We start from the raw sequence: 18998 nt of genomic DNA on the forward strand, positions 1-18998 counted from the left end.
TCGCGGGGGCGGGGCGAAGTAGCACGGCTGCCCAGCCGAAGCCTGACCTTCCCAGCAGCGCAAACGAGGCGAGCGCGGAGTTCCAGCGCGCGGAGCAAGCGAGAGGGAAACTTTCGCTTTTGTTCGAATTCCCTTTTCCGGGCGTGGGAGGCGGCATCCCGTTGGCCAGAGCAGAGTCTTCGGGGTGGAAGCTGTCCGCCGGGCTCGGAGAAAGAGGATCCCACCTGCCGGGTGTGTGTGAACTTACTCCCCACTTTTCTTCGTCCAGTTATTCGGCGGCCGCGGATTTTGCGCTCCTTTGGACCAGACGCTCGCAAGCCGAGCAGGCTTCTCTCCAGGCGGGGTTTGGAAGCAGCCCGGAGACTCAAAAGCAGCATAAGAAACTCCTGTAAGTCCTCTTTGTAGCGATGAGCAGCGACTTGTCCGTGAATTTTTACTCTCGAGAGAGGCGAGTGCCACGATTTCTTTTGCTTGCTTGCTTTATTCGTGCGCTTTCATATTCCTCCAACACATTCTTCATGTCAGTTTCTCTTCACTTCCTTTCCCGTTTGCATTTAGCATTGCTCCGATTTTTGTTTGCTTGCTTGTTTGCCTTGGAGATCAGTAATAGTTTTAAGTCTCAAGGGAAATTCCACAAGTAGCTCGTCAATAAGAAAGGGCTCTATCCATACCATCTTTGATCTTCATTTCAGAAAGTCATTGGATTATTTTTTTCAGGAAAGTGAGTGATCTTGCCCTGCAAGATCAGGTAACTACCCTGCCAGACCCATTTGTAAGTTTCCTTCTATACTGGGGCATTTGAGGTGGTAGCAAACCTTCTCTTATGACTATTTTATTCTGGTGAGCATCACTTAAGCTAAACCTTTGACACACGCGCACACATTTATATATCTGTATATACTGCTCTTTTAGATATGCCTGTGCTGTTTGTTTTATAGTTAGCTTTTTTCTGTGGTTTATGATATAAATATGAGATCTTTAAATGTGCATTGCATGTATTCTTGCCTATCATTTTTATAGCAACTATTGTAAAGCTATCACTAACAAAAACTATGAGATGAAACCAAGATGTAAAAATGTTGTGCGGTTTGCTGTTCGTATCCTGGTTTTTGGCAGTAGTTCCTCTGTTGTTGGATCCTTATCTCCAGACTGTTTCCGAAAGGCAATTGTTTTCCTTCATTTCCCTATAGCAAAATATGGGGAAAACCCATGGAGTTGGGCACATGCGATGACTAGACATAGGTAATCCACCACATGCATATGCAGAGGGAAGCCAGTACCTATAACAGTGATGCTTACATTAATCACCTGTGATGGCCTATGTACATTATACATTTTGTTGCCCACACAGTGTTGTGTAACCGTCTCTATTCCCAGTAGCAAAATGACGCTAATTTAGTACTTATCCAAAGGAATTGCAGTGAGCTGGAATTCATTGGCATGTCTAATTGCCTTTATCAGTGCTTGAAAAAGAATTGGGAGTGGCTTTCAGGCTACAGAATGTATATGATCTCCCATATGGGTATGCGTTTGATCGTTTCAGATGATATTCTGTTATTTTCATTTTTCACTTTCTCTTGGTTTTCAACCCATTTCTGGTTAGTGCGTTTGCAGTCTTCTCTATGCAGCTGATCAGAAATGGACAATTGCAAGGCGTGTCACCAGGTTCATCTTTTGATTCAAAGAAATAAACACATTCCTACTCTTGTCTGTTTAATTGTGACAGACGTACCTAAATGCAAAGAAAGTCAAATATAAGGTTGGAAGTTTTATGTTGCTTGTATGAATTTCATAACCATACTAACCACAGATGTGCTGTGCCTTTATTTTGTTTTTTTCCTCCCCTCTTTCCTTTATAGCTTCTGGCATGAACAAAAGCTTAGGGGGAGCTTCCTATCTGCTATGTTTTCCACTTTCCAAGAAACCCTTTGAAGTTTTAAAGGAAAGACTGGATAGGGATGCTTTAGAAATTTTTTAAAAATCTCTATTAGTTCAGGCGTTTGGAAAAGATCGGGTGTGGTACAGCACAAGATGTTCAACTACTGTTCAACTCCTTTTTCGTTCTTGGATTATCTGTATGACAAGTTCTTTATTTTTCAGCTTCTCTTACCTGTCTGTGAAATGGAAATAACAGCAATTCAGCTCACAGGATTGTTGTGACATTAAGGGCAGGCATGAAATAAAGATGGTAAAGGACATTGTAAATTACCAGCAATACTAACAAATTCCACTGTGTTCTAAATCACTTGGTAGCTTTCTGCCACACAGCCTATCACATACAGTGTGCCAGTTTGCCATCATTTAGATGTCTGCACCCTTAACTGTTGTACCATTTGTATCCTGATCAGTAGTGTTTGGGCACTGACTTAGCATTGGATATTCCGCTGTTTCTCTTGTGCTGCTTTTGAGAGACATTTGGCTGGTTTAGACAATACTTGAAGAAGCTGTCCACCACAAGGCATGCTTCCTCCTCCATCTCTAGCCATCCATACTGAAATGGCCTGTGCGGATGTGATTGAGCACATGTCAAATCCTACACACACGTAGGGGAAATTGACACGTCTGGTTCCCAAATGAAACCCAGAAATCAACTGCACGCTTTTAAGCCTTTACATGTCATACTATTACTATTTATTGCATTTAGGTTTTGTTTTGTTTTTGTTTTTAATTGTCAAACAACAGCTAAAATCAGTTAACAAGGAGAAAGCGAAATACAATAAACACAAACTTCCTAAAGTGCCCATTCAATAATACTATAAAACAATCCTACCACACGCCGCTAAAGTGCAGAATGTAAAATAGATGCATATTTGGATGGGTCTCGCATGCAGGGATGGCAGGAGGCAGTGGAGATGGCGAGGCAGCTGAGCACAAAGCAACATCCCTTGCTTTGGAATTCTGGGGCTGAAGGAATTCCAGGTGAAAGCAGACAAGTGAAAGTGACATAAGTGCAGATTCTCTGGCCTGGAACCTTCAGTCTCTACCTCACAAATGGGAATTGCTCCTCCCTCCTCCCTTACTGATGATTTGAAGGCTGCCTGCTTTCCTAGGTTCTTCATGTCCCCAGTGGGGGATGCTAACTGGTGCCAAAACTACAGTATATGGTTGTGGTTGTATATTTTGATTTTATTCTGTGAACTGCCCTGCAGGTATAGGGCGGTCAATAACAACAACAATCTGTTCATCATATAAAGTGATGGGCCCCCTTTACTTTCTCTCTCTCTCTGTCTCTTTTCTCTACTTCAGGCACCTAGCCAGAAACCTTGTGGTAAGGGTGGGGGTGTGGAATCACTTACAGAACTGCAAGATCATAAATACAGGTATCTGTCTATGTTGGAAGGGATTTAATTGCATTGCTTCTTAATGAGCAATTGGGTAGGATGCTGCCTGAAGCCTTCCCCACCCCCTCCTTATATCTCCAGTCTTAAAAAGGGCCAGAGTATTTTTAAAAATAAAAGCTGAACCTTCAAGGAAGGACTGATAATGTTTCTGAAAAGGGACCTCCCATTAAGAGGCAGCTTCAGGCGGCAGATTTGGTGTGGCATTATTAGACTACTGTATGTCCATTTTGTTTTTTAGTATTATTTTGTGGCGTGCTAAGAGCACTAATTTTATTTTTATACCTGGCCACCAAAATAATCTCAGACTGGCTTCCTCTGCTCTCAGATAAGATGCTTCCTGATTTTCATGCCTCTGCTTTGATTAGACTTCTCCCTTCTGATTTGTTTCTACTTTCTTTGGAAAGCAAGAGATTTTTCAATCAAATTAGGACTGACCCTTAACCAGTCAAGCAAGCTATGTGCTTTAATAACACGTCTTCCACTCCTATTAAATTTGAAATAGATAGTAGTAGTTTTCTGCAGACAGGCAGTTTCTATTCAAGAAAGATACTTGTTAAATAAATAAACAATTCACATTTAAGTATTGTGTAGATTACATAGGACAGAGTTTTTGTCAATTATGTTGCGTTTCTAAGGAACTGCATGACAGGGATGCCATTTTCCCCATTGTTTTTGGCAGTGTCAGGTTATTAATTGGAAACATCTCTATTTTTGATAAGCTCCCTGATACTACACTAGGGGTAGTGAACAGTGTTAGAAGCTCAGATATAGAAGCTAGGAGCCAAATGACTCCTTAAACCAGGGTTACAGTCACCAAAACGGAATGTCTAGGTGCCATTTTGTGGCCAGATGTCTTGGAAGTCATATTTCCCAGTACGACATTTTGGTTCCTGAAATTCCTTCTGATTGTGCAGATAAATATCACGAATAGAATTCTACATGAAGCTGTTGCTAGCGTGTGAAAACAGTTAAAATCCAAACTACAAGAAAGAAGATTCCACCTAAACATTAGGAAGAACTTCCTGACAGTAAGAGCTGTTCGACAGTGGAATTTGCTGCCAAGGAGTGTGGTGGAGTCTCCTTCTTTGGAGGTCTTTAAGCAGAGGCTTGACAACCATACGTCAGGAGTGCTCTGATGGTGTTTCCTGCTTGGCAGGGGGTTGGACTTGATGGCCCTTGTGGTCTATTCCAACTCTATGATTGTAAGATCCAAGGATCCCCAGGCATGCACCTCCAGATGGTGGAGATGTCAGGCACCATCCTGGTGCCTGGGCATCTTCATGTGGTTGCAAGTAGGTGATAGCCAGGAGCAAAATGCACATGGCGAATTTTGAACATTGGTAGGGAACCTGTGGCACTCTGGATGTTGCTAGATTATGAAACCCATCTTCTTTTGCAACTGGCTGTTAACCAGAAAGTTGGTGGTTCAAGCCCACCCAGAGATGCTTGTGGGCAGGATTCCTGTATTGCAGGGAGTTGGACTAGATGACCCTTGATGTTCCTTCCAACTCTACAGCTCTGTGATTCTTATAATGCTGGCCAGAGCTGATGGGAATTAGGATCCTGCTACATCTAGAGGGCCACAGGCTCCCCCCCCCCATTCTACACCTTAGCCCTCATCAGGTGCCCAGCTGTGTATAAATTAAGGCATGGAGTGGGAGATGGGAGTCCCATTGCTGACTTCCATATGTTCCAAGATCTCCATATGCACCATCAATAACTGGTACATGGATCACACGTATGGGAGCCTATGCATGTTGTTGCAGGGTATGTGCCTTGGGTTTATGCAAATGGAGACCTGGAAAGATTGGAAGCTGGGGCAGAACTCGTAGAATGGACCCCAATGTGTTGGTTTCCACACACGTAAATACCCCGAGTGACCCTTATAAGCAATCCAACAGGTCTTGTGTGCCAAGGGCAGCTGCTTAATCTGTGTTGATAGCATTGCTATAGTTATTAAATGTTTTATTTAAATATCTGCCCAGGAACAAACTTTTGAATCTTTTATCTGCCCTATCCTCTGGGCCCTGAACTGACACCCATTCATTGTTATCATTTAAGAGCAATAAGGTTGCATTGCTCTGTTCCACTGCGCACAGTTTGAGCCAAGTGTTGACTTTTGCCTTTCGTTTCCGTTCCTGTATAATGCCATACCTTATGGATAATGAGTTTCGTGTTTATTTGAAAGTAGCAAAGGGCTGACACATGCAACAGAATGAGGTGATGGTTGTACGCTGTGGCATTTGCTCCCACGAGATGACCAACTTGGACGGCTTTAAAAAAGGATTAGGCAGATTCATAGAGCGTAAAGCAATCAATGGCTACTAGCAACAATAGCTATGTTCTGGCTCTCCTGTCAAAGGCAGGATGCTGCTGGGACTCACCATAGAAGAGAGTGCTGTTCCATCCATTTGCCATAGGATGCTGAACTAGATGGGCCTGATCCAGCAGGACTCTTCTTATGCTTTTACCCAGGTACCAGTTACTAGCAGGCCCAGCTTTGGGGGGCTCTACTGCCTAATGGCTGCCTGGACTTTTGTATTTCTGGTTATGAGTTTAGGGTTGTTCCATTGTAGCCTATTAAGACAGTTGGGTTGGGGTTACTGAACCCTGTGCCCTGCTAAATTAAGTGCATCAAGTATTGTTTGATACAATATGGTAAACACCTGATATGTGGGTGAGCACCTTGTTGGTCACCCTCCCAACAAGAATTAAAACTTTTCAGGTGAACTCGAAGAACAACCCCAGCTCCTGATGTGCTGGAGTCACTTAGGAACTAGCAGGGATTTCCTTTGGAGGGGCAGGAATGTGGAGGCAGTAGCCACTGTACAACCAGATGGGGTGGTCAATTCTGGCTGGGAGGGCTGTAATGTTAGGGTAGACATAGATTTAGATGAATTTACCCCAGAAGTAGGGTGGCCAGGTGAACTGGGCAGGGCCTGCAGAAAGTAGTAACAAGAGCAACAGGTCCATCGAATCATAGAGTTGGAAAGGACCCCAAGGGTCATCTAGTCCAAGCCCTTGCAATGCAGTCATCTCAGCTAAAGCATCCATGACAGATGGCCATCCAACCTCTGCTTAAAAACCTCCAAGGAAGGAGAGTCCACCACCTCCCAAGGAAAGACTGTTCCATGTTTATAGTCTTTGCATTTGAACACCCAGCAGGATGCGTTCACAATTTGAGGGAGAAATGGTTTCCATAAATCCTCAGCTCAGCAAGAATGACCATTAAAACCAGCAACGAAGAATCTCTTAAAATTTGAGTAACTTGCTCTTGAATCTTCTCCAAGCACCACCAAACACTCTTTCTCTCTTCATTAAACACCAGGATTCAGAGCACAGTGCCTGTTGGGTTCTCCCCCCCCCCCTTTGTCTGTCGGCAAGCTGGTTTAAATGTGGAGCCCCCTGTGCTGCGTGATAGTAATAAATAGGTTTGTGGGTTTCTTACAAACAGCCTGTGTTTTAACAAGTAATCCCTTGAAGGCATTAAGATGGGTGTAGCCTGGCCTTTGAATCTCCACAGGTTTTGACGTCATGTTATCTTTCTGATCTGGAGCACTTAAGAGAATTGGCACAGTGACTCCAGCTTAACCTGTTCTTGCTGATGTCAAAGTGGCAACGAGCGAGCGTCACCAAACTTTGGGGAGAAATTACAAAAATGGTATAGCCAAGATGATGTCAGGCTGCTTGGTTGGGGCCGCTCGCTCATTGTACACAATCCAAGTTGCACAGTTGTGTAAGCTTTTTCTTCATATGACATTTTTATCACACCCTGTCACTCAGATCAGCACAACACTGGGGCCTCACAACAACCCTTTGAGGTAGGTTAAAGTGAGAGGGAATGACTTGCCCAAGAGGGGCAAGTAAGTAAGCAAGGATTACTTAAGCTTCTTATACTGAAACCAAGGTCCCTTACATGATGCCTGCAGACAGCCCCTTCGCCAGCTGTCTCTTCCAGTTTTCTGTTTTGTTTAATTTGTACTGTGCTGTCTGAAAAGCAATGTGCAGGCACCTAGCAAGTCTACATTTCCTAGAAATGCCTCTGGGCCACACATGGAACCCTTCATAGGAATGGAAAGGAAGAGGAAGACGCAGAGAGAGGTGTAGTCCTTCACTTCAAACCTTCTCATACTCATACACATGATGTGTGGTACTGTCTCATTTCCATGACAACAAGCATAAGAGGAAGTTAAACTGAGAAACAGGGACTGCTCCTGTGAACTTAATGGCTAAGCAGGGCTTGGTACCCAGGTCTCCTGGATCCATGCCCAACACGTTGCTCCAAAGGTTGGTGGGAGCTTTAGTGTAACAACATATGGAGGACCAGATGTTCCTCATCCCTGTTCTACTCATGGTACGATCATGGCTGTCAGAAAGCTGTGTTTGAAGTCGATTGCTTTTGTATTGAATTAATGGGACTCGCCGGCTTTAAATCTCAAGTATTCCAGCATCCCAGTTTAGTTCTGTGTGTGACATGAATGTGGACATGAAGTCCAAGCAAAACTAATAAGATTACTGAGGCTGCTCACGACATGAGGAAGCGTCCAGGGATCAGAGCCTGGAGCCACAAAACGTTTGCCAGTGTAGGAAATAACTGAGTTTCACTCGGAGCAAATCAACAGCTTAGATTACTGCTTGCCAGGAAGTTCATTCCAAATAACGACAGCACTAATGCACTTCTCTGTAAACGGAGCACGGAGCACACATTTTCCTGTGCTGTGCGTAGGCTCTGCCTCACACACACTCATAGAAGGAAGGCCTTCCATTTCAGCAGAAGCTTGCCAGCAAATTCCTCCACTGAAACACGCCTCAGCCTGCCTATGACATAGGAGAGTCTTATTCCACGTAAGACCCTGACATGGAAACCCACAAAATAGCATTGCGGTGAAACTTGAATCCCAAATTAAACTAGCACTCCCAACCAGCCTGCACTCCCAGGAATCCTGCTCATGAATTATATTCCTGACAGAGCCACTGTGGTTATCTTTCCTAAATTTTGAACCATGATTTTTGGTTAACATTTTATTTTTCAGTTTATTGACATCTTTAGTCAATGGAGTGTCCTTTTAGGCTGCAACTAAGAGATCTACAGAACCAAGAGTAGACCCAGTGGATGGGAATTGCAGGGAAGCAGATTTTGGCTAAAACATAAGGAGTAACTTCTTAAAACCAAGGTCCCTTCTGCACTATATAGTTAAAACAGTCATGGCTTCCTCTACAGAATCCTGTAGAGATTTAAAGTGTCAGCATTGTTAGAAGTTTCCCTGTTTCCCTCACAGAGCTACAATTTGCAGAGTCATTCCCTCGTCTTCCTGGGGTACTAGAATAAAATTGTGTGTACACACACACACACACACACATATAATAAAAAAACTATTTTAAAACAACAACAGCACACATGTAAGAACAATTCATATCCGTCACAGATAGCAACTGGAATAAAGAGCTCTGTTTAGAAAGCTTGTGGAAAGAAAGAATGTTTTTAGCAGGCACTGAAATGACAGTAGTAGAGAAGGCATAGATCTGATATATAATGTGACCAAAGTTCCCTTCCACAGGAAAGGTGCCACCACTCTCAAAGTCTGATTCTGACCTTGTGAAGAATGCACTTCCTGATAGCATGGTATCTGCAGGATGCCCTCTCCTTCAGAATGTAGTGATTGGTTGGTTATGCAGAAGGTGAGATGAACTTTTGAGTAACCTAGTCCCAAGCTGTACATGGCTTTATGCAGCAATACCAGCACCTGGAGCCTAGCCCAGTAGCTAATTGGCAGCCAGTGCAGTTATTTCCACAATGACTTACTATATTCTGCCCCACATTTTGCATGAGGTGGCAGCTTCCAAGTCCTGCCCCACATACAGCACATTGCAGCAACCAACCTGGAGGTTACTGGATGACCGTGATTAGGCTGCCCCAACCCAGAAATGGCTGTAGCTCTCTTCCCAACTGAAGCTGGTAAAAGGCACTCCTAGTCACTGAGATCACCTGGGCCTCTAAGCGACAGAGATGCGGGAGTACAACCCCAATCGAAAGCAGACTCAGGAACGGCCCTTCCATGTTGCCTCCATCTGCCCAGGATTTATAAGGTAGTCAGTTTATCGGCCCCCACCTAACTCACCACCAAGTCCGGGCACTAAGTTCAGGGCTTGCACAGCCTCTCCTGATTCAGAAGTTGCAGAGAAACATCAACATAGGATGACACCTCCATTTCCCATTAGTAGCAGCCATTTTTATAGCATGTATTTACAGTTGAGTGCCACAGTTGTTTCTTATTGAGATGATTGGTTACCAGAGCAGAGGTGAGCATTTTTCATACTTCGTCAGTGGTTCTGAATTAGGATAGTCCTAGGACAAAATTCCCCATGAAAACTCGTGGCAAATAGGTCTGCTGAAACAACAATTGCATGTCCTTTTCTTCTTGCATACATGATAACAGTTTTGTTCCACTAAGGCTTATCCTAAAGTGGACATTTTCTCTGTATTTTTATAACTTACTTTGCCAGGAAGGGGATGAGCTGCTTTTCTGATCTAGGGCATTAAACAGCAGTTGGAGTCCAACAAAATCTGGAAGGCCACAGGATTCCCATCCCTGGTTACATTTATTTATAACCTGCCTTTCAGGATACAAATCCTTCCAAAGTGGCTTGCAACTAACTACATATTTTAAAAACACAATAAACAACATGTTAAAAAGTTACCAGGATCTTTCCCACAGGGCAGCTGATGGTAGATCACCCTAGGTTGGGTGGAGGGAGGTAGTCTGAGGTGGTCTTCTTAGGAAATACTGTGTTTTGATGTGTTTTCCCCAAAGCACTTTTGATCTGAATTGAGAAACAGAATGATGTGGCTGTGTTTTGAGCTGATAATGTGTACACAGCCCTAGTCCGGATTCGACCCATTGACAGAATCAGGTGTTGAGCCTCTTGTTGAGAAAGAATGGATTGGTTTGCTTTATAAATGTTTATAAATAAATGTTAACAGGATCAAAAGATCAGGGTGGGAAACAGCAACGTATCCAGCTGGCAGGGGTTTGCGCACAGTTTGGTGTCATCAGTTGCTTCATTCGTGTAAAGAAACGGATTTCGTGACTCAGGAAACCATGATTAAGTACAGGTGAGATGCCTCGAGGCTGCTGAATCAGACACGAAATCTGCATCAACGCCTACTGTAGTTTAAATATACACAGAGGCAGTCCGTGTGACTGGAGATTTGGCAAGGATTTTTTACTCCATCACTAATTTTATTTGCCCAGGCAAAAGCTTCCCTGGAGACTGGACAGATGAGAGGGAGGGTCCCATGGGCATAGAAGCTGCAAGCTTCCTACCAGAGCCAGTTCTGCCATTGGGCAAAGTAAGGTCTCAGGCAGCATATATCCTCCCGAGCTCCCTGACCAAACTGTTCTGTTGGAGAAGAGAGCTGTGCGTCACACACTTTGCCATCCACATTTATATCTATCCTGCTGACCTCCCTCAGGGGCAGGGCAGTGCCCCTTTGCTAGTACCGAAGTAGGAGGCACTATGAATGGGTGTGCATCATTTTATCCTTTGCCTCAGGCAGCCAAATGTCTTGGGCCAGCCTTGCTTCATACATAGACGCACTCTGGCAGTTCATGGGACACCAGTTGGATTCGTCCAGGAGAAGAGAGGGCGAGGGAGAGAACTGCAGCAATTTATTAGCTTGGGATGTCCAATGTTTCTCATAAAGGTAGATAGTATTGTGCAGATACTGGTCTGTATGTTGAGGTTAAGGTGATGAAATTCAGGGCTATAACTCTTTTTGGTTGAGGGGCTGAGAACTTTAGATGCTTGTGTTTGGAGAGGAAAAGGGCCTTGCACAGGCCCTGTTCTGATCCTTTGAACCCAGAAATGGGGACCCTGTGGGCATCAGGGAAATCCTCTGCAGGCACATATGCACCCCATGGGTGCCACACTGGCAACCTCTGCCCTATGGTATGTTTTCCCACCTTCCTCTTCTTGCAGGTGCATATACACATCTGTGCAGTTACCAAAAAAGGTAGTGGGGAATATTTTTGGAGGGCAATTGCTTCTTCTTGAATCATCCCTGCTAGATTAAAAAAGCAAACAAGTGTCAGCTTGCCTGGACAGCAAACTGATCAGAATGGTTCATTGCAGATACTCAGTGCTCTATGACTGCAGACTAATCCAGCAAAGCATATTCTGCTGTGGCAATATGCTGCTGAGAGAGGAGAGACTCTGGCTACTTACAATTGATTGGATGGGAGCCAAATTGCTTGCTTTTGAGCTGACTCATTACAGAACTTATTACACACATACACACACTGTGCATATCTATCTAATCTATCTAATCTTTAAGTCATCCATTGGTGTTGATAGGAACTTGTAAAAGGAGGCAAAGAACCAGGGGACACCTCCCCCCCCATAGTGGAGAACAACATAGCAATTAGGTAGCTCACACACAACTGAACAATTCCTCTCCCTCCCCTGCCCCCCGTTCCATTTTTAAGGCACATTTTCACATTCAGATGGCATAAATGATGTACTGTATCTCATTTTTTTGAGCATACAAAAGGCCTGCCAGTTTGCAGAGAATCTGTGATGTTGCTTGAGAAGATTTACATGCTGATATCCTGCAGCACTTCCGGGGTTTTTAATGGGTACAGTTCTTAGGCCAGGTAGAGAGCTCTAGAGGGCCACATGTGGCCTGTAGATCTGATGTTCCTCATCCTTGTTTTGAAATGATCGGTATCTGGCACCCTTCCAGGCTAATTAAACTTTGGCTCTCCTGCATTAAGTCAACATGTTTCTATCTCACTGAGGGGCAGAATAGCAGAGTTGTTCATTTTTTCCATCAGATTATACAATAGTGGCGCAGTTAAAATAATGACATGTAATGAATACTAATGAAGAGCCAGCATTTTACGATGCCTTTTTATTGGAGGGTATCAGAGTACATGGTTTTCTTTTTACAGCTCCCTTCCCTCCTCAAGATACCTTATTAAACAGAACATTTCCTCCCCATGTGGCTTAAGAAGTATGAACAGCAGCCCACACTCACCCTGTAAGTGCCTCCCTTCTGTGCCACCATGCACAGTTTCACATTTTGATGTTATGACCATGTGGCAGGGTTGCACAGCAGTGTTTTGCAACAAAGCCCTCTTTTTGTTTCTGTGACGTTTTGTGGAAATGCAGTCCTCTGAAATAAATAACATTCATTGTATTCTTTGATGCACAACTGGATCAATTGTTAATTTAGCACATGCGCCAAATTATGCTCTGGCTTCGTGACCTGCTCCAGACCCTCTTTCCATTGAGTAGGAATTTGGACTTAGAAGTCCTATATCTGGGTGGGATTCAGCTAATGAATCCCTTTGACAGAAGCCTGTGCAAGGGCTTTCATTTGCACAATGGGGTTTCCTCTAATTCTCCTGGTAGCGGTCAGGAGAATCCCCAGAACAGCACATGGAAGAAGGTGGGTGGATGGGTGGAACTGTTCCATCTAGCAAGCTGAAATGCTTGCACTGACGGAACATTCAGCATAGTACAGTGGTACCTCAGGTTACATATGCTTCAGGTTACAGACTCTGCTAACCCAGAAATAGTACCTCAGGTTAAGAACTTTGCTTCAGGATGAGAACAGAAATCACATGGTGGTGGTGTGGCGGCAGCGGGAGGCCCCATTAGCTAAAGTGGTGCTTCAGGTTAAGAACAGTTTCAGGTTAAGAACGGACCTCCGGAACGAATTAAGATCTTAACCTGAGGTACCACTGTACAACATTGAATTCCTTCCTCTATGTACAGTATACTAGTCACTACAGCAAATTATCTGAGAAAGCCACAACACATGAAATAACATTAAATGACATCTATTTCTGTGTAGTATCTGGATGGCAGGCAGGCACCCATAGAAGTGATCCATTCCATCTGATCCCACGCAGCAGTGTTGGCACAGACCAAATGCTTACATCCTTAAGGCTGCAATCATATGCCTATTTCTGTGCCAGAAAGCCCCATTACATGAAGTGGGGCTTGAGTAAGCATTGTTGCATGCTACTCCAATCTCTGAGCAGTATGAGATTCCAGGGGTTCCAGGTACTTACCCAGGGTTCGTGTTTCCTTTTGGAAGTGGGGCACAGCAGAGACTGCGGTGCCTTTATGATACAGTATATGGTTTATTTACACATATATACAACCTGAGCCTATGATGGAGGGGTTCACAGCATTAACACCTCAAAAGGGCCTTGTTTCTCCCATAGCTGCAGCTATGGCAGAGATCAACCATTGGTGTGCCTCTCTGGCTTTCCAGCTTGCTGCTCTGCTACTCTGCCACATTATTCTTCCTAACCTCTCTATGCTGTAAACTTTGGTTTTATTTGTTGAGGAATCCTTTATTTGTCCTCTTAATGGTCCATCACCCAGGTGATCACTTCAACACAGGAAGCTAGCCAGGCTTAATTAGCTCTGATTAGATTTTAATCCTTGCTGGACCTGGGGATTAGAGAGGTCTGGCACCCATCTTAACACCCCAAGCATTGATTAAATTCTAACACTTACTAGATCTAGGGATTAGGGGTGTCTGGCACCCACAAACTCATAACAATATGTGTATCGATAGGGGTGCCCTGCATGTCTTCTTCTGGAAATGATAGGAGTGCCCCGCGTGTCTTCTTCTGGACCGAATGAAGTGCAGATAAGTCTTCTAACTTACATAAATTTCAAGCAGCCTATCCAAACTCTGTTATTTCAAGGCTGGAGTTAGGGAAAGGTTATGTGCTTATCACCTGTGAGGATTGCATTTGCTCTGTGTCCTGTTTTATTGACACTTTTCTTCTTCTTTGCTTTAGGGAGGAACAGGAAGAGCATGGATGTTTTGGGAAGCATAGAGCCCACACAGTTTCCCCTTCCAAAGCACATCTTGGAAGTGTGGGTCATCGTCCTGATCATCCTGGTCACCATCGTTGTCATGACATCCCTGCTCTTGTGCCCAGCGACAGCAGTGATCATTTACAGAGTCCGGACACACCCGATACATAATGGAGCCGTGTGAAACTTGCTTCCATGTTTGGCTTTGCTTTTGAGAAACATGGGGGAGGAAAGGATTATAGGGAAACTGTCAGTTTATCAGGCTTTCTCTGACACCAGGCCAAGATCTGAGGAGACAATGGAGGCATGCCAACAAGAATATGACAGCAGCACAGAGACTATGATCATGTGACGAGGACGTCACATGTCACCAGAAGTGCCCCAGAAGCCTGACTGCACAATACAAACTGTGTCCCTAATGCTCCACATCCAGGACTTTATCTCCAGTTATGGAATCAAGTTGGCTGGTTCAGGATTCCAGATGGTTCTTGTTTTGGATTTTTAGTGTGTCCTTTTATTTGAAAAATGGTTCTTCATGTTTACTGGGCAAGCTGTTCCAAAGGACTAAGGAATTGGCAAAAACAGATGTCAGAAAGGAATAATGAAATGTAATCCAAAAAAACCCTTCCATGTAGATTCCAGATGTGGAAACACAACCTGTTTTATCTATCCCCTTCAAATTGAGACATAGGCATAGACATATTCGGTAAAAACCATGTGGGGGAAAGCTTTGATTGCTCCCAGCTGGAATGTTGGTCATTCTTTCTTTCCTCCAAGATCCCTCTAATCCAAACAGCAGCAGCCGAAAAGGAATTGGGGCGGCGGGGGGGGGGGGGATGAGATGTAGGTAGATAAGTGAAGTAATTGTATTTGTGGTATACAGTTACAAAATGATTCATCATTAAACATCAATTTTTAAGGAACCTAATAAAATCTAATACAAAAAAAAACAGAGGAGGGGAGAATGAGATTTGAACAAAGTAATTTGCTGTCAGGGAACAGTTTAGAATAAGGTTACCAGATTTTTTTCAATGAATCCGGGGACACTTTTCAACTTCAATAGGAATGATAGGATTTTGTCAGGGGACTGATTTGTAAATCCGGGGACTGTCCCCAGGAAACGGGGACGTCTGGTAACCTTAGTTTAGAATGTGGCAATGAAAAAATGGAGCGAAAGAGGCTTTCTTTTGCTGCTGGGTTTGTGAAACTGTGCATCTTGCAGTTCTGTGAATGGGATGGGAGGGCCTTTCCTAGTTGTACTGAAGGAATGGCAACTAGGGAATAAACTTGTAAAGACTGGGGATCTTTGCAGTTGTGATGTGATACAAGTAGTTTGGCTGTTCCATCCATCCCCCTGTTTCACACGCACCCTCAGGCAACTGTCCATTAATCTACTAATGAGGTTACTAGATGTTTATTTCTGCCTGACAACAGTGAACATATAATTGGCATGAGCATGCAACAATTTATTGTAGTTCCTGCATGATTCATTTCCCTTCTCTGCTACTGCTGGCCTCTACTTCTGTGTCTTTTCTTGACATTCATCTGTTCCCTCATACGGCAGAACTGGCAACTCCTAGTCCAAAGAGGGCAGTTGGACCTTCACTGTCTGCACACCGGGGAAAGGTTCAGCAGCTATTCTTGCTGCTATGTGGTGTTGAAGGAAGACTCAAGATCGGCCAGACCTCTCCCTTCCGCTCAGCCACAAGTGGCACTGCAACATCCTGCCAGGCCAGGTGTTAGGAGATGTTGTCCGTTCGTAGTTCAGAGCTGGCGATAGTCTACTTATAAATCTGTTTTTATGGAATGAAACACTCCACCCTGTGAAAAATGGTTTCAGAGGTTTAAGTAGAATTTGTTTGTGTATTGTACATAAAAGTGGATGCATTTCCATTCATTGTATCAGCAGTAAACTCCTCCTGAAACTGTGATATTGTGGCAAATCCATGTAATAAATGTTTGTTATTTTATTTTATCACATTTGTGAACAGCTTATCGTGAAACATCTCAAAATGATTTCGCAGTAGAAGCATCAACAGTTAAAAACAATTCCATATTTTTTAAAATAAGGTCTTTCGTATGACCCAACAGACAATGGAAATAGCACCTCTCTGATGTGTAATGGGAAGGAAATAACAATAACAATAATAATAATAATATAAAATTAATAATGGTAGTAGTTTTATTTATACCCTGCCCATCTGACTCAGTTGCCCCCACACTGAAGGTCTGGTTCCTATTTTGGTTGAATGAATCTCCTGCTATTATGCAGGAGAGACGCTCTCCTGCAGAGCACAGTGTTCGATCAAGTATATAAGGGGTTAGACTGTCTTTTAGGTTGTTTTGTGCACAACTATCATCTCAATATCAGGCATTGTTGAATTAACTGCCTGCTTTTATTCTTGGTCTTTCTACACTAGTCTCATTTCTGCAATGACTCCTGATCGTTCCTATATGAGCACTCGTGAGTGACACCAATCTCATAGTTCAATCTGGCTGAGCATCCTTGCATCTTATGTATGGTTATTATGGGCTGTCTCAAATAGAAAATTGGTGTTGCTCATTTTCATGTTCTTCCTATTCCCTGCCTCTGGGGTAGCCAGCATGAAACCCCTCAGAAGCATGGCTAATGGTCTGTGGCGATGGGAGCCAAGAGTCCACAAAATCTGGAGGGCACCACCTTGGCTATTGCTGCCTACCCCATGCTCTGCAATTCCTCATTTTTCGTCCTGGGACACAGGAAAGCTCATCTCTCTTTTTTTAGAATTTCAATTAGAAATAAATATACACCACTTTCAACAAAGCAAAACATGAACACCAAAATAGAAATGCAATTTGCAGTCAAAGATAGGAAAGAACATCAACAGGTGAAAATTCATCTCTAATTGTTAGATGACTAGGAATGGGAGCTTACAGTCAAGATCTGCCATTACTGCACACATTCTTCATGTACAGAAATAGCAAAAAGAGTAGCTCAAGGTGCTAAGAACAAAGGTTTTTTAAAATCCCACTGGTTATGTGATGTTTGAGACACATAACCTATACCTTGTTGACAACATATTTTCTTTCTGTAGGGGGTTGGGACAGGATGTGAATTTAATCTCATATCAACCATGGCTCATGTCACTGTCATATGCACATTTTGCCGAATTTTCTCATAAGGTTTGAGTTTGACCTTGACGAAAGCCAAACACACGAGGGCTTTCTTAGGTAATGAAATGAGTCAGATTGCAGCCTGATATAAATCAGAGTCAGAGAAATTGTTTTCTTTGCTTACATCCTGTTTCTTGTAGCTGGGTGGGAAGTGAATAAATTAAATATAGGAAGCTGTCTTAAAATGAACCAGACCATTGATTCACCTAGTTCAGTATTGTCTACACTGGCTCCAGGGTTGCAGATAGGGAATATTGTCAGTCCTAGCTGGAGATGCCTGGGATTGAATCTGGGACCTTCTGTATTCAAAGCAGATGCTCTGCTATTGACCCACAGATCTTCTCATGCTCTGCACACATTCCAAAGCGGATTTTGTTGGGAGTTTCACATGTCTGGTGGCTGTTAACCATTACGCTGCAAAGAGCTACCAATCAAAACAAGTAATAGTGGTTTTGACAGTAGCTCTTTGGAGGTATTTAAAGAAGGAAGACCGGGTGTCAGGCTAAATGTGGGCCTACCACGAACATGTCAAGGCACTACAGAAGTGCAGAAATAGTGGATGGAGCTAAATGTCCGAATATGGTAGGAAGGGCTCCTCTGAGTGCACCGCCATAGGAGCAAGTAGCTGCTGTCAATGCAAGTTAATGTGTGATGTTTTATCGTGTTTTTAATATTCTATTGGGAGCCAGCCAGATGGGTGGGGTATAAATTATTATTATTATTGCCCCCTCCGAGTTTATTCCGAAGGAGAAATTTGAAGAGAATTCTTCCTTGTTTCAATCACAGTTTTGTCACTCTCAAATTAAACCCATGGAATCTAAATGCCGTTTAATCTTGTATATGGAGGAGCCAAAGATTGTTATACAGAGACTTGAAAGTACCAGTGGAAACAATGTGAAATACTTTAGATTCAATTAAGATTAATTGGATGCTCTTGGGTCCATTAGTCCTAATTCTTAGGAAACAGCTTTTCTCCAAGGATTTAAAAGGAAGCACAATTAGGATAAAATCTGTTGCTTTGGAAGCAGCCTGAGTCACTGAGCCTTTGGACAAGGAGGCAGAGTACACAGGACAGAATGAGATTCTCAGGAAAAAAGAATATTTACACAGTTGTTTATAGCCAAGACATAGTGCAGAAATACTTGATGGTTTTGAGAGAACAGACCTAAAAAGGGAGGCACACAGATTATTTTACCTGAAAATGTTGTGCTCAGGAAGAATGACCCAGAGAACATGTTGCTTACATGCATTCATGTTCATTAGTAGCTCGCCTCTTTGTTGGACCCAAGCCAAACTGGATACAAAGTCTTGTTATGGAAAAATAAGATGGCAGTTGGAGGGATGAGGAGAGGGGAATTTATAGCATGCAATTAGAAAGGGTGCTGCCAGAAGTCAAAGGTTCTTTTAGGATTGGAAGACAATGAACACATGTATGGGTGAAGGCTACACATTCTTTATTAATGCATGCAAAGAAAATATAAAGCATAATACTACAACAAGACAACAATGCTGACATTCCCTTCATTTAGTTTCTGGAAACCACTTGGAGTAGCAATGTGACTCATGCATTAGCCAATGTGCAGCACCTTCTGTTGTCCAGATCTACTCCAAGTTCCAAGAAAGAGGGCTTCCCCACCTCCTTATAAGTCTATTACAATGTTG

General features: G+C 43.3%; 1 protein-coding gene across 1 annotated transcript; it reads left to right on the forward strand.

Annotated features, from left to right (window-relative positions):
* On the forward strand, positions 1-16153 carry SMIM3 (small integral membrane protein 3). The gene is made up of 2 exons (XM_083488554.1): positions 1-388; positions 14165-16153. The coding sequence occupies exon 2, from the start codon at positions 14182-14184 to the stop codon at positions 14365-14367; it is 186 nt and encodes a 61-aa protein (XP_083344680.1). The 5' UTR covers positions 1-388; positions 14165-14181; the 3' UTR covers positions 14368-16153.
* Positions 16154-18998: the final 2845 nt, after the last annotated feature.

This window comes from Podarcis liolepis (assembly GCF_965112155.1).
Source record: "Podarcis liolepis genome assembly, chromosome: 2".
Classification (NCBI taxonomy): Eukaryota; Metazoa; Chordata; class Lepidosauria; order Squamata; family Lacertidae; genus Podarcis; species Podarcis liolepis.

Excerpts from the sequence above, each read along its gene's own strand:
- SMIM3 (XM_083488554.1), top strand. The coding sequence starts at position 14,182 with ATGGATGTTTTGGGAAGCATAGAGCCCACACAGTTTCCCCTTCCAAAG.